The sequence below is a fragment of the Pelophylax lessonae genome (genome assembly GCF_965119305.1).
Source record: "Pelophylax lessonae genome assembly, chromosome: 7".
Lineage (NCBI taxonomy): Eukaryota > Metazoa > Chordata > Amphibia > Anura > Ranidae > Pelophylax > Pelophylax lessonae.
This window is the reverse complement of record NC_138774.1, coordinates 212944409-212961055: the sequence shown is the minus strand read 5'-3', so window position 1 is coordinate 212961055 and position 16647 is coordinate 212944409. Positions and strand designations below refer to the sequence as shown.

The following is a 16647-nucleotide window of genomic DNA, read 5'->3' as shown; positions in this document are numbered from 1 at the left end:
CAATGTATCATGTCGTTCTTTTAGATCAAAGGAATGAACTTCCATTTGTAAGTGAGGGCAGTTTACCTCTTAAAGACTAAGCCTTTTTCTGACACTTGTTGCTTACAAGTTAAAACCAATATTTTTTGCTAGAAAATTTCTTCTAACCCCCAACCATTATAAAAAATAAAAAAATTACATACACACACACACACACACACACACACACACACATATATATATATATATTTTAGCAGAGACCCTAGAGAATTAAATGGCAATCGTTGCAATCTTTTATGTCACACTGTATTTGCGCAGAAGTCTTTCAAACATAGTTTTTTGGGAAAAAAGTACACTTCAATTAATGAATTAAAAACAAACTAAACAGTAAAGTTAGCCCAATTTTTTGTATAATGTAAAAGATGAGAACTGTGATCTTTATTCTAAGCAAAAAAATTGTGATTCCCATTTTATCCAGAATCGTGCAGCTCTAGTAAGGGGGGTAATTCATAGCATAAGGAGCATTCTTTCCACTGACCATCACACTAATATATCATGAGGCCGTGTGAAAGTAGCCTTAAAGTGGATGTAATCCCTCACATATACCCAGCGAAATGAACAGCCTCAGATGATACACAGAGATGAAACAAATCTCCCTACATACGTTTTATTTGTTGTCTTCAGCTTTCTACATGGTTTAGAAAGTGAACATTGTGTTAGAATTTTTTCTTCCTGTTCCAGCACTGGGTGTGGAGTCTTGGTATACACTGTGTGACAGCGGATTGAAGGAAAGGCATACACCCCCCTCCACAGTGGAAGGAAGAATAATGCAGAGCTGTGCTGTGAATAGACCAGCTCTCTGCTAATCTATCTCTATGCATTCAACCCGACACAAATTTCAAGGCAGCATTTATCTCCTGTGTCAGAGAGCTTGTCAGAAGTTACCATGCTGATAACAGAGAAAATAGCAACAGAAAGAGACAGGACTAAGGGTTTTGGAGAGAGATAAGTAAACACTGCAGATATATGTGCCTAGGTCAGATTTCATGAATGGGATTTACATCCACTTTAAAGGTAAGCATGTTGCTTTAACTTACTCTTCTCCTAGGTGTAAAAGAGAAGTATAGCTTTGTTTTTGTTTTTCCAGATACATACTTACCTAAGTGGATGCAACATCAGTCCGATGCTGCATCTGTCCCCTGGCGCCTCTGCACTGAGAACTGAGCAATTGAACACCGCAGATCGCTCGTTCCTGACAGCTGTCAAAAACTCTCCGCTCTCCCCCCTCCTCGCTCATTGGAACACTGGGCTGTGGAGGGGCGGGGAGCATCTGGCTCAGGCTCTTAGAGGCTGAGCTGGGTGTCAGTCCAGGCCCCTGGCGGATCCCGACTTCCATTGCCACGATGATGCAATGCCTGGACAGACTGTGACATCAGCAGAGAGCGGACTTCAGCCCACTCTCAGCTGAAAACGGGTCACAGGCAGTGACGTACCAACAGGGGGCGGCCTGCCCCAATGCCACACATTGGGGGGGGGGTGTTAGCAGGGGACACCAGGGTGACACCCAGGGTCGGCTGCCGGACTGCCTTCGCCGATACCGGACACAGGAGAGCGGAGCAGGAGGCACTGAAGCAGAACAGGAGAGAGAATCACCAGCACTGAGTTAAGTTGATGAGCAGGTGATTGGTTACTAGGACCCCCTTGCAACCAATCACCTGCTGTTAACTAGTAAAGTTAACTCTGGCACTACCTGCTGTTTATTCAGCGCTGGTGATTCTCTGGCTCTCCCGTTCTGCTTCAGACACAGTGCCTCCTGCTCCATTCGTGTCCTAATAAGGTAGGAAGGGGAGAGTTGGGGGGGGGGGGGCTTTTGCTGTGTAATGTAAAGGGTTCCATTGTGGGGGGGGGGCTGTATAATGTAAAGGGTTCCATGGGGGGGGGCGGAGGCTGGGTAATGTAAAGGGTTCAATGAGGGGGCTGTAAAATGTAAAAGGGTTCCATGGGGGGCGCAGGGGCTGTGTAATGTAAAGGGTTCCATGGGGGGGCTGGGGCATGTAAAGGGCTCTATTGGGGGGGGGCTGTGTAATGTAAAGGGTTTCATTGGGGGGGGGGGGGGTTGTATAATGTAAAGGGTTCCAAAAGGGGCAATGCTGTATCTTGGCCTAGGCTGACAAGGCCCAGGCCTAGGGGGGCATTTGCAAGGGGAAGCAAAAAAGCTTGAAAAAAAAAAAAAAAAAGCCTCCTCCTGGCTCCCGCATGAAAAGCGTCCCAGCCAACTTCGCTACATTTTTAGTATAGTGCCAGTCTTATGGGGCGAATTGGGCTGGGGCCAGGAGGCAAGTCAGTCTGGCACCCCCAAAAAGCAGTCACGCTGCAACCTGCCGGTATGATAATACCAGCCGGTGAGGACATTCGGACAGACCGCAGGCCGCCAACCACACTTAAATACAACTGGCCAGACGGCCGCCAATGCTAATAAGTGTGGCACTGCAGCCTAATGCCCCGTCTACCCTCCTCCGCCCCCAGGTATGGCAGGCATCATGTATATATAGATTAATATAATTTAATTTCTTTAAACATCCTTGTCCTTGAGCGAGCATATTGAATTGCATCATATACAATTAAGGCTTTTAATTGAATTTGATGGCAATAATATTTTGGACCTGCTCACCTCCATATGTGCTATCGCAATATTTCACTGGATTTAGTAAGATCATTCCTTTCTTTTAGGATATTTGACTTGTGTTTGCTGCCACTGATTATTTCACTTATTTATATAATGAATATGGACTTCCTAGTCATTATACAAATAAGTGAAATAATCCTATTATTACAATCAGTGGTAGCAAACACAAGTCCACATTTCTTAAAAGAAAGGAGTAATCTTACTAATCCAGTGACATGAGGCTGTACTAATGGGCACTGATGAGAATGCATGCACTGATGGCCACTGATATGCTGCACTGATGGGCACTATTATGCTGCTCTGATGGCCACTGATGAGGAGGCATTGGTGCGTACTGATAAACTGCACTGATGGGCACTATTGAGGCAGGAATGATAAGGTAGCACTGATATGCTGCACTGATGGACACGGATGAGGCTGCACTGAGTGGCACGAGGTGGCACTGATAAACTTCACTGATGGGGCTGCACTGATATGCTGCCCTGATGGGCACTGATATGTTTCACTGATGGGCACACTGATGGCCACTGACGAGGCTGCGCTGATGGCCTCTGATGAGATAGCACTGATAAGGCAGCACTGATGGGCACTGATATGATGCACTGGTGGCCACTGATGGGGCTGTACTGATAAGCTGCACGGATGAGGCTGCAGTAATGGGCAGTAACGAGGCTGCACTGATGGGCAGTAATGAGGCTGCACTTATGGGCACTGATAGACTGTGGTTGTGGTCTGTGGTTTACAGATGACAGGGCAGGTCATAAACAGGAAGGGGTGTGGCCTTTACAGGAAGGGGTGGGTCTTATTTAAATTAGGGGATGCCCAAGTTTAGTCAGGCCTAGGGCAGCACAAAACCTAAATACACCACTGATTGGGGGAGGGGGGCTGTATAATTTAAAGGGTTCCATGGGGGGGCTGTGTAATGTAAAGAGGTCCTGAGGTGTAGGGGGGGGCTGTGTAATGTTAAGGGGTCCAGAGGTGCAAGTGGCCGTGACATGTAAAGGGGTCCAGAAGTATGGGGGCTGTGTAATGCAAAGGGGTCCAGAAGTACGGGGGCTGTATAATGTAAAGGGTGTCTTCCTACATTTTACCCGCAGTTATAGCTGCAGTCCTATAGATTTCTTTTAGGTTGCACGTTTTTTTTCTGCATTTTCTGAAAGCGCACCAAAAATGACAACATGGTTTACTGCACAAGGTGACACCAATCCTAATGACACCACTGGCAGTAGCACATAGTAAGTGTGCCACATGTATTTATGTCTGGTGCCTCAGGTCAGTCTGCACCCTTATGCGGGGGGAGCAGAGGGAGGAGGATTCTTTCGGGCTCCAGGCCGCGGTGCACGGAATCACTTAACAACACGTCAATGTGTGGTGAGTCGCCTGGCTAACGGGACGGGGGGGGGGGGGGTGTGTGCCGAATATAGGATCCGCCCCGTGTGCCAAAATGCTCTAGCTATGCCCCTGGTCACAGGAGTGAAAAACGAATTGCACTCCTGTGATCCAAAGGAGAAGTACAGACAAACAAGCTTTGGCTATACTTCTCCTTTAAGATTGTTCTTCACAAACAGATTTAGCAGACACTACAAACTGATAATTTTTTATTTTTTAATCCGTGGTAGTACAAAAACCCTAACGAAAAAACTCGGTAAGTGAACAAAAAACGTGCATGTGAACACACACACTAAAAAGTGCACTTAAGGGTGTGCTTTAGAGCCCCCCCCCGAAGGAGTAGGACTTCTACTCTGATCCCCCAGGGCGCAAGGCTCCTGACAGCGACAAAGGGTTTCCAATGGTCTGCCTAGCCAGAAGGCCTGGCAGACCCCGTTCTTCTGGGCAGCCGAAGCCGCACCCGAATACTAGGTCGAAGGGCTCTCCCAAAGAGAGACCCCCCAGAGGCAGCGGAGGAAGGAACCTGAGGGCCACACATCCTCCTCTTAGACGTCAGGGTAAGCCCGAGGACTCGTACCCCTTATCCATGAGAAAACACATACAAAAGTGAAGGAGTGACAAACGTGGGAGAAAAATAAATAGAAAATAAAGAAGCTGCCGTGCTGAATGTTCAATGGCCTAGACCCTGAGGCCTGGTAGACAAAAATTGCCCCTGGACTTAGCCAAAAGGCCAGGCCCTAAAAGGCGCAATGCAGAAAAAAATGTTTGGAATCTGTGACCATGTGCCAGTTCACACATTGGGGTCCCACACCCCAATTACATTACATACCGATTCTGAGTGTGACAGCAGCCTATTGTTATATGTTGCTAAGAGGTGTGACCTCCCTTGTATATTATCTGTTCCAGGGAAGCCTCAGTGAGCTTATAGAAAACACACTGATCTGAAATTCTGTATGCTCAGATTCTAGGATATAAGAAATGCAGCAAATTTCAGACAGAATGAAGATTTGGAACAGGCTTGGTTCATTAAAAGTTTAAATTCCAAAATGTTCTTGTATGACTACAGTGTCCCTTAAAATGTCCCCTGAAAAATCTCACTTTTTCACAAATAGACATACAACATCCAGAAGCTCTGACTGCAACAGGAGAATGTCAAGGGAGCGAGGAACAAAATATCTGATCCTCCAAAGTATCAAGGGGAGCAATTACAGGACAGAGTTTAAAGACCCCAGGTCTGGCTAGTTTCCCGATCCCTGACCGTAACGCTCTGTTGCATCTGTGAAGATACCGAGATCTTGGCAGGGGAGAAGAGGACAGTCTGTGGGAAGGAGCCAGTGCGCCGAGCTGAGCCTGGAGGGTCAATGTGGACGACCTGGACTTGGAATTCAGAAGTGAACAGGGAATAGCATTAAACTGGATTTATCTGCTTGCAGATTATACAGATGCTGCTATGTAAAATGCAACAGAAAACAAACATACCCTTTTCTCTAGTAAGCATAACCCACAGGTTCCAGTTATCCAAATACATGGAAAGATAAAACTATGTTGCTCATAGCAACAGCATTTCAAATGTTATCAGAACAGGTTTAAAAATGAAAGGAAGAATATGATGGGTAGCACCTTTAAAGGAAAACGTATATTCTGTTTTTTAATGTTTATGCTGTTTTTATTTTACAACTGCTTTTTTATTTATATTAAATCTCTGTTTTATAAAATAAACTTTGATGAAAGAATGCACCCATAAAACAGGATTCCCCGAGTGCCACGTGCATTTCACAGAGACAGCATAGCAGAAGCTGCTTGCCTTCAGGTTGTCTAATTCAGAACTTTATATACTAAAGGTGGAAATTTGTCCGGTTCAGCAGGTTGGTTGTACAGAACTCAATCTACCAATCAACTTCTGTACAACCTGCTTGTCTGGTTTTTCCTGATCGATCAGTCACGCCAGCTGTGCCCAGCAGCCCTGATCAGTGTATTCTGATGGCAGAGAGATTCTAATAGCTCAACAGGAAGGATTCACCCATCCACGCTGAATGTGTGGAAGGGGAAATAGGGCATTTTTTTCCCCCAAACCACTGGTTAAAAAAGAAACAAATAATGTATGGCCTGCGTTAAACATAATTAAGGGAATGGGGGGGGGGGTTAGCCTCTCCAATTCATTTACTGATGTGCAGTCATTTCACCTTGAGCCACTGAGATCTGTAAACAACAGGCTGTTATAGCAGGAGCTAAGGAGAGGCTGAAAAACACGAAGATGAACCAAGAGCTCCATTTGCTGGATAGAAATGAGAATACAAACTTCATGTCTTGTTGAGAGGGCATAAGGGAAACATATCCCCAGTAGAAACAGAATCAATTGAAACACAGATAAACTCAAGCTCTACTTTTAAATTGAGTCAAGATCTGCATGTAACTTCAGCTGCTTATATCTTTGAATCAACTGATTATTTTTATACTGTATGTGGCTTTTGCTGAAATAAACCTCGTTGGCATATTGTCATTATATGCTCATTGTGAACTGAACAGTTTCATGATAGGTTTACTTTAAACACCATGACAAAATAAAGAATGCGCAGCAAATATTTTGCACACAGGAACTGTGAGAAAGGTGAACTTGAACTTTAAAGCCCCCACACTAAGCAGTCGCCCTAGGCAGATGATTACATGGTGAATGCATCTATTAAAAGCAGAATGACCTGAAACAGGTCACACAGTGTCCTTTCCCTACACATTCCTGATGAGTTTATTTGCCTGGATACATTATTTTAAGTTATGTTCTCTCTCAAGTCTGTGTTTAAAGGCGTAGAGTCAAGGTAAAAATATACTCCTCTAAAAAGTACTGTATCTAAAATGTGTGACTCAGTTTTTGCTAAATAGTTGTTTTATGGCATTAATATCTTTCCACCGGTAGAATTTGGCACAGGAAAATGTGCTTTTAAAAACCTCCAGCACCCAAAAGGATACCGGTACTGGTTAGCAATAGCATTAAGGGCGAGGTCATGATTTGGTTCAGGGGTTAAGTGGCTAAACTTAAAGGGTCAGTCCGCCAAAACTCTTCTTTAGTGTCTGGTAGATGCTGGAAGGTTAAGCCAACTAGCATTTTTTTCTATTATTCTGAGACCCTATTGTTGAGATCTCTGCCCTAGGTTCCTCAGTCTGAACTCCCGTGTGCCCTTTAGGAGGGTCTCCCACTTTCCCTAGTGGATTCTTATTTATTTTACTGGCATAAGGCAAATGTGACAGAAAGCTGGAACACACAAATGTGGGTGAGAACATTCAAGATACCCAAGTGGACAGGAAAAATGTTGGGAATTATCGCTGATGGACTGTACAACACATATATGAAGCCAGGGGAATGACTCACCTATAACTAAAATATAATTTTTTGATGAGCTGACCATTTAAAGCAGGGGTCTCAACCCCCGGACTGTGGACCAGTGCAGATCTGTAGCCTGTCCGGAGCCTGGCTGCGTGGCGGGAGAGCAAGTGAGGCCTGATTTGTATTTGCAGCAGCTTACGTTGCTGCCTGGGCTCCACCTTGTTTGGTTGACCCATCCCCTTGCCCACCCCCCGTTGTCAATCCGCCTTATTGTACCTCTGTTGTCAGTGCCAAAGCCACGCCTTGCTTCCTGCCCCTAGCTTTATTTCACCTCTTTGCTCCTTTGGCTTGTTATATGCAAGTTCTGCTTTTTTTCCCCACCCATGTACTTCTTCTGTCTGAAATTTTGATTGGGCAGGCTTGAGAAAGGGGGCATCCCTCGACACGCAATGTATGCCGACTTCTGTAACTCCTGTGGGATGTATTTCCCACTCTCCGCTGCACACTGTCAGACTGTTTGATTACAGAACCTCCACAAAGCAGCTTACAATGCCGGCTGCCTCCATTAGCTAGCTATGCTGGGCTCTGTGTCTGGATGAACATCTGGTTTTGATATTTTGATTTGCATTGTACTGCTTCAACAGGTGCGAATTTGACTCCAATTCTGAGAATTGGACTTCAATTGGTTTCAAACCAGCTAAAAAATATATATACCATCTAATCCACCTTAAGAACTCCATTGATTAAAAAAAAAAAAAACGACCTTCTTTGGTTTTGCTCCCTTCCTGTCTGAACCAGTGAGGAGTTGCTGCTTCCTCGTTAGATTATATAATGTGTCGGCCAGTGTGGTAAGGATTTTCAAACTTTTAAGGAAGTAGCAATCGCATTTTGCGGATTCTGCCGTTGGCAAGGTGTCACAAGTGAGACATGGTCTCTCAAGATAAGTCCTGATTGGGAACGCACAGTCAATACAGAGAAAACACAATTTAACTGAGATACAAATACAGCCCAATCACTAGTGTATCCTAAAATCTGTAGGAAAAAATCTTTGAAAAAAAAAAAAAATATATAAACAAAGTGGTGAAGAAATCACATTATGTAGGATATGTATGCAGCCACCGCAGACATATATGGAGTTCGAAATTCCAATTTTTTTTAAAGTTTCGGTTAGTAATAGTTAGAACCCCTGCCAGATTATGATTTTACTGTCTCCGTTCTGGTTGGTGAGATTTCCCTTCCCTTTCTGTCTTGGAGAGTAAGAGGAAATGCCCTCTTAGATAGTTGTTACTGGAACAGATGTCACCATTGGATGGTGAGAAGAAATATTCCATTGGAAACCCTAATTCCAGTGACAGCTCAGAGGGGATTTTCTCACTAACTTCCTGTTGCACCTCTAGGATAGGAAGCAAGAGGAAGTCTACCTAAAAGTATAGCAGTCCAAAAACCCTGAGGCTGCTCCTAGGCTCTCCCATCTTAATGGTGATGTCAGCAGTCACTGCAGACTCAGAACTTTCAATCATTTGACACTCTATAGCAGTGATGGTGAACCTTGGCACCCCAGATGTTTTGGAACTACATTTCCCATGATGCTCATTCGCTCTGCAGGGTAGTTAAACATCATGGGAAATGTGGTTCCAAAACATCTGGGGTGCAAAAGTTTGCCATCACTGCTCTATAGTATTCTGTCCTCCCAGAAGATACAGAAAAGATTATGTAGGTAGATGAAGGGAAGAGGAGCTGGACCAGCACGAAGAGTAATTAGGTACTGCCAAAAGAGGAGAGTGCTATGACATTCAAGGAGGGGGACTGTTCAGGGGAATGGACTCTTCCTGGAGTAGTGACATTTTCTAGCAGTTCTAAGGCACTTTGCAAGTTATTAAAAAACATTTGCGGAAAGGAAAAATGCTTCAATTAAGCATTGCAAATACTTAAATTTTTCTTTTACCTGCAATTATATAAGTTGTTGACGAGGTCTCTTTAAGGTTGAACCTGATGGATATGGGTCTTTTATATTTTAACTATGTAACAGTGTCAAGCAGAGGGATTGTCTTTCTCGCCTACAGGCACTATGCAGGAGGGGGTCTCTCCAGTCTGTGCATAGGATCCGATCCACACCCTTGGTAAATTCCACTTAGTGCTGAGCATGCGGGTAATTACACATGTTATTTATGCCTCATACCTGAATGCCAGATAACCATCAAAATCTATCTTTTCTTGTAAAAATATACGTATAAAAAGGTTTAAATAAATAATAATCAGACAATGGTTGTCATTGCTTCCTGTGAGCGCCTCTTGCTTTCATCTCAGCTTTCGAGTGTAGAGGAACAATGCAGTTTGGATTACAAACCAGAAAAACTTGTTCTAAAAAATACATTTCGTGTCAACCCAGCGACTCAATATATTCATCACAGCGCAGCTTTCCCTTGCATTGTTTTTTTTTTTCCTTTTTTTAACCCTCAGAAAGCCAGGAGAGTCTAAATTATGCCCCTGTTGCTCTGAGTCTATACCATGAAAGAGGTGTTAGGGCAAGATAAGCATTGTGCTTGTTTTGTTCACAATTAAAGCAAACCCTTCAAAGGAAAAGAACACCTTTGCTTTGAGGATTACCTGGATCACAAAACTGGCTTCACAGAATTGCAAAAGGGTTTGCAGGCAAAGCAGTTCCCATATGCAGTGCATTGCAAAAGTATTCGGCCCCCTTGAACTTTTCGAACTTTTGCCACATTTCAGGCTTCAAACATAAAGATATAAAACTGTAATTTTTTTTGAAGAATCAACAACAAGTGGGACACAATCATGAAGTGGAACGAAATTTATTGGATATTTCAAACTTTTTTAACAATTAAAAAACTGAAAAATTGGGTGTGCAAAATTATTCAGCCCCCTTAAAGCGGAGTTCCACCCAAAAGTGGAACTTCCGCTTTAGGGAGTCCTGACCCCCCGACATGCCACATTTGGCATGTCATTTTTGGGGGGGGGGAGCGGGTACCTAGTTTTGACAGGTACCCGCTCCCACTTCCGCTCGGAGCGCCGCGGCGCCCTGAGCGGAAGTTCTCCTCTCCCCCTCCCTCCCTGCAATCTTCTGGGACACGTCAGAGGTCCCAGAAGATTGCCGGCCAATCACAGCGCGCAGCGCGACTCGCGCATGCGCAGTGGGTACCCGGCTGTGAAGCCGCAAACTGTAACAGCCGGGTGCCCACAGCAGTGATGCCGGCGCCGAGGGAGAGGATCGAGGCTTCCGGCGGCCGCATCGCTGGACCGTTGGACAGGTGAGTAAATGGCTGGAACTCCGCTTTAAGTTAATACTTTGTAGCGCCACCTTTTGCTGCGATTACAACTGTAAGTCACTTGAGGAGCGTTTGTGAACAGCAGTTTTCAGTTCTTTACACAGATTCTCGATTGGATTCAGGTCTGGACTTTGACTTGGCCATTCTAACACCTGAATATGTTTATTTGTGAACCATTCCATTGTAGATTTTGCTTTATGTTTTGGATCATTGTCTTGTTGGAAGACAAATCTCCGTCCCAGTCTCAGGTCTTTTGCAGACTCCAATCGGGTTTTCTTCCAGAATGGTCCTGTATTTAGCTCCATCCATCTTCCCATCAATTTTAACCATCTTCCCTGTCCCTGCTGAAGAAAAGCCAGCCTAAACCATGATGCTACCACCACCATGTTTGACAGTGGGGATGGTGAGTTCAGGGTGATGAGCTGTGTTGCTTTTACGCCAAACATAATGTTTTGCATTGTTGCCAAAAAGTTTGATTTTGGTTACATCTGACCAGAGCACCTTCTTCCACATGTTTGGAGTTTCTCCCAGGTGGCTTGTGGCAAACTTTAAACGACACTTTTTATGGATATCTTTAAGAAATGGCTTTCTTCTTGCCACTCTTCCATAAAGGCCAGATTTGTGCAGTATACGACTGATTGTTGTCCTATGGACAGAGTCTCCCACCTCAGCTGTAGATCTCTGCAGTTCATCCAGAGTGATCATGGGCCTCTTGGCTGCATCTCTGATCAGTCTTCTCCTTGTATGAGCTGAAAGTTTAGAGGGACGGCCAGGTCTTCGTAGATTTGCAGTGGTCTGATACTCCTTCCATTTCAATATTATCGCTTGCACAGTGCTCCTTGGGATGTTTAAAGCTTGAGAAATCTTTTTGTATCCAAATCCGGCTTTAAACTTCTCCACAACAGTATCTCGGACCTGCCTGGTGTGTTCCTTGTTCTTCATGATGCTCTCTGCGCTTTAAACGGACCTCTGAGACTATCACAGTGCAGGTGCATTTATAAGGAGACTATTACACACAGGTGGATTCTATTTATCATCATTAGTCATTTAGGTCAACATTGGATCATTTAGAGATCCTCACTGAACTTCTGGAGAGAGTTTGCTGCACTGAAAGTAAAGGGGCTGAATAATTTTGCACACCCAATTTTTCAGTTTTTTATTTGTTAACAAAGTTTGAAATATCCATAAAATTTTGTTCAACTTCATGATTATGTCCCACTTGTTGTTGATTCTTCACAAAAAATTACAGTTTTATATCTTTATGTTTGAAGCCGGAAATGTGGCAAAAGGTTGCAAAGTTCAAGAGGGCCGAATACTTTCGCAATGCACTGTATGTTTTAACTGCATACTTGGTTGCTTGCTTGAAGTGGAAGTAAAAACTTTAAGTATTTCAAGTAACTTTAACAATTTTTTAAACTTAAAAAAGCCTGTACAGGAATATTCTGATGACTTAAAGAGGTTCCAAGAAAAATGACAGCACATTGGGAAGACTAGCAACCCCCCCACAATTAAGGGGGTATTTACATTTGTTATGGGGGACCTCAAGAACACTAAATGTTCTTAGGAAATACATAACATTGTAAGCATGCTAAATACGACTCTAGAGGAATACTGGCAGACACCTTACCTGGCAGCGACTGAACACATCAGAGAGGCTGACACGAACATTAAAATGTTTCAGGACCTTGACTGCTTGCTGCCGTGCTTTCTCTGAGCAGTCTACGGAAAAACATCTCCCTTCACCAATTTGTGAGCGGAGCTGCGAAAGTCAGAGAAAATACAATGTGTAAAAATGAGTATTTTAAGGTAAACTTGTGCATTGTCCATGTGTTGTCCATTGCATAAGTGAACCTGTAACCATGCAGGACTAGGCTACAGGTACACTTCACCGTTGCCATTCCCTGTTGCACATATTCATGTTCCTTTTGCTCCGCCACTGCTCTGAATGAGTGCCAGGAACAAAGAAATACCCAGTGTCTCAAAGGATAGGGAATATTTCTATCCACATAACAGCTCTAGTGCTTGGTAACTGGATGCTAGGGGTCTTCAATAATGTCATATAAGGGTGAAAAGTATCCTTTGGGAGTATTGGGATTTGGCTTTTGAACACGGGAGAGGAAGCTTCCGCTTTTTGATTTTTCTTTAACATTGTTCATGCTTTTGTATTGTGTACAAAACTTTGCAATACAAATTATTGGAAAAGAAAGAAAGGCATTCTCAGTCCTGTGTGAGCTCCAAATAGCAAATTGTGAGGTTGCTTTTGACATGTAGTACCATAGCTGAACTAGATACCTCCAGATAGTGAATGCGAGTCTAGCTCAAATAAAGGACACAACCACCCCCCTACTCTACCAGCTGAAATAATTCTATCTAGCCGTTCAGTCTGCAAGAGCAATCAGAAGCTATGCAGCTAGTGCTGGGCTTTCCCATTAGGCAGCCCACCATGCACTGCAAATACTTGCAATCGGAAGCACCTCTAACATAAATAACCACATAATATAGCTGAAAAACTTAAACAAAAAAATCGACCACCCAAAATCCAATATAGGTCACCTTTACGAATCTATAATCTGTTCAGAATACATTAAAAAAAAAAAACAAACCCCTAAAACTTCTTACCGTCTGGTAGGGCAGTCCACAGGTCAGGATGACTCTTCCATCTTGTCTGGCAATCTATGACACAAAAAAAGTTAATTGTAAAGGCCATACATGATCACACTGTCAATAAAAAAATCTGTTTTTTATTATTTTAAGGCGACAACGTGTCATTAGGACAGGAGGTGAGGGGAAGTTTCTGCAACAGGGCCACGGAGGGAAGTACAAACTGTTTGGGTTCTAACCTGTCCCCACTCTAGTCAAAGTACACATTTTGGATTATTTAACTTTAAAGCGGAGTTCCACCCTAAAATGCAAGTTCGGTCCATCTTCATGCCCGGGGTCACCTGAAAAACAAATGGATAATCGCAATTTTTTATTTTTTTTACTTACCTTGTTTAGAAGATAATATACTTACCTTACTTCCTCTTCCTTCCCTCGGCGGCCACGGCGATTCGTCACTTCCTGGCTAGCAATGATTCCTGGGAGCTGAACGTCATCGCTCCCAGGAATCAATGCGCCTGCACCGGCCCCGACGTCAGTTCCGGTGCAGGCGCCATCATACCTTGCTAAACAGCTTCTGGGCATGCCCAGAAGCTGTGCAGGGATGACGCTGCAGCCCCGGAAGTGACGGCAGGGCTGGTGCAGTGCATCGTGGGACCGAAGAGGACGGAAGAGGACGCAGAAGAGGATCGCGCTGGCTTCAAGTTGCCCAAACCTGAGATGGCAGCGCTGGACAAGACGTTTTAAAGGTAAGTATTTCTTCTTGCAGGTAAGTGCAACCCAGGACAGTTCAGAGGCTATCCATTGTGGAATGCACTAGCCCTGACTGTCCTGGGGGTATTTTTATATATTTTTTTTTGTTTTAGGCTGAACTCCGCTTTAATGGCCCTGCAGTATATCTGCTCCAAAAGCCCTGTTCATATGTTGCATGAATGATAACCAGCACACTGAAAGCAGCTATATGGAAGCTGGAATAAATTACTCTATCTGTAACTGTACACCAGAGGATCTTGGTCAACAGCTAACCACAAAGGACATAGAAGGATGATATTTGTGGCTCTTAACCATCAAATCGTTTTGACTGGAGAAACACTTTAAAGTGTATGTCAGTGCATAGGACAGCTCTGAATTTTTGACAAGTTTAACAGGTATTTTTTTAACTTATTATCAAACAGATATAAAGACACGGCTGGGTTCACTACTGCCGCATGGAGCGGCCCACAGCAGGGTTCCGGTTCCTGTTCACCGTTTTAGGTCTGATTTCAGTCCGAATTTTTGGCTGAATTGAGACCTGGAACAGACCAGAAGACGAACAGGACTCCTGTGCAATTCACTCCAGAGCCGCTCCAGAGATATGTAAACCGGCCCCATAGAGAGCCAGTCACAATCTCCTGATATGCTAATTGGATGCGGGGAAAACTCGGGTCCAATTCGCAATAGTGTGAACCCAGCCTAATTGGTATAATTAGCAGACCAAAAGATAGAAATTAATTGCTAGGGTATATGTACATTTCAAAGACCTTGATGCAAGATCTTTAATTCTTTGGAACTGTGGTGAAAGTGACATCACATAAATAACATCTGTTGTAAAAAGGTAATACTGTAGGCGCAAGACATAAACATACACTATATGGCCAATGGTTTGTGGGGACCTATCCAAAGTATTGAGTGCAGGTGTTTGAAGTGCAGGGCGCAGGTGTTTGCAGTGAAGGGTGCTGCTACTCTCATAGCATACAAAGACATTTTAGAAAATATTGCACTTCCAACCTTGTGACAACAGCTTTGGGAAGGCCCTTTTCTGTTCCAGCATGACTGTGCACCTGTGCACAAAGCCAGCTCTATAAAAAACCTCCATAAAGACACGGCTTGGCGAGTTTGTTGTGTTGCCTGCACAAAGACCTGATCTCAGACCTACTGAACACATTTTAGACAAAATGAACAGTCCACAAGACAGATCTTACATAGTTACATATTTACATAGTTAGTGAGGTTGAAAAAAGACATCAGTCCATCCAGTTCAACCTATGATGTGTGTGTGTGTGTCTACTGTTAACCACACATTGTATACCCCTGTATGTTGTAGTCTTTAAAGTGCCCATCTAATAGTTTTTTGAAACTATCGATGCTCCCTGCTGATACGACTGTTTGCGGAAGAGAATTCCACATCCTTACTGCTCTTACAGTGAAGAACCCCCTGCGTATTTTAAGGTTAAACCGCCTTTCCTCTAGTTTTAGTGAGTGGCCACGCGTCTTATTGCATTTCCTTTCTCTGAATAGGTTTTTCCATATGCTAGGGTTTCCAGTACAATATTTGTACATTGATATCATATCCCCCCTCAATCGTCTCTTCTCCAGAGAGAATAAGTTCAGTGCTTGTAGTCTTTCCTCATGCCCTTCTCTGGACTTTCTCCAGTTCCAGCACATCCTTCCTGAGGACCGGTGCCCAGAACTGGACAGCATACTCCAGATGTGGCCGGACCAGAGTCTTGTAGAGTGGAAGAATAATCTCTTTATTTCTGGAGTGAATCCCCTTTTTTATACATCCCAGTATTCTGTTGGCTTTGCTTGCAGCGGCTTGGCATTGCATGCCACTGCCAAGCCTGTTGTCTACAAGTACCCCCAGGTCCTTTTCCATCTTAGACTCACCCAGAGGTCCCCCCCCCCCCCCCAGTGAGTAGCTTGCTTTCTGGTTTCTGGCACCCAAGTGCATTACTTTACATTTTTCAACATTGAACCTCATCTGCCATGTAGTTGCCCACCCCATAATTTTGTTCAGGTCCGCTTGTAAGGTTTCCACATCCTGCCCAGAAGATATTGGCATGCTTAGTTTAGTATCATCCGCAAATACTGAGATTTTGCTCGATATCCCCTCCTCTAGATCATTTATGAATAAATTAAACAGGATTGGCCCCAGGCAGAACCCTGGGGGACCCCGCTTTCCACACGCACCCAATCTACCCATCAAACATCAATTTCTAACCTCTAAAATTTTGAAAAAAGCCTTCAGAGAAGAGTGGAGGCTGTTAAAGCTGCAACTCCATATTAATGCCTATAGTTTCGGAATGAGGTATCTAACAGACTCATATAGGTGTAATGATCAGGTGTCTACAAGCCTTTGGCCATATAGTATTCTAACCAAAACATGTTATTTCTAACTGATAAAAAAAAAATCACAGATGTGGGGCGTGGCCGGGATGCGAAGCAGAGCGGTCGCATAGTGCTCGAGCTCTGATCCTCCGTTGATTTCTTACCTTCTTTCAGCTTCATTCTTCCACTTCGGCACCCCACTTACCTGCACCCTGGGTTCCAGAAGGCGGGGGGCATCTTCGCGGATTCCTCCGTTGTCTCCAGGAAAGCTCCGCTCCGGTAAAAAGTCCGGCGCCTCGGGT

At 44.1% G+C, this 16647-nt stretch overlaps 1 protein-coding gene across 1 annotated transcript in view; it reads right to left on the bottom strand.

The window, feature by feature from the left end:
- EXD3 (exonuclease 3'-5' domain containing 3) overlaps window positions 1-16647 on the bottom strand; it is a gene marked incomplete at its 5' end in the record, with an annotated part of 420906 nt that overhangs the window by 242292 nt on the left and 161967 nt on the right. Inside the window, 2 exons of the mRNA XM_082264217.1 lie at window positions 12288-12419; window positions 13280-13333. Coding sequence (XP_082120343.1) covers window positions 12288-12419; window positions 13280-13333 — 186 coding nt within the window. The remainder of the gene's footprint in view (window positions 1-12287; window positions 12420-13279; window positions 13334-16647) is intronic.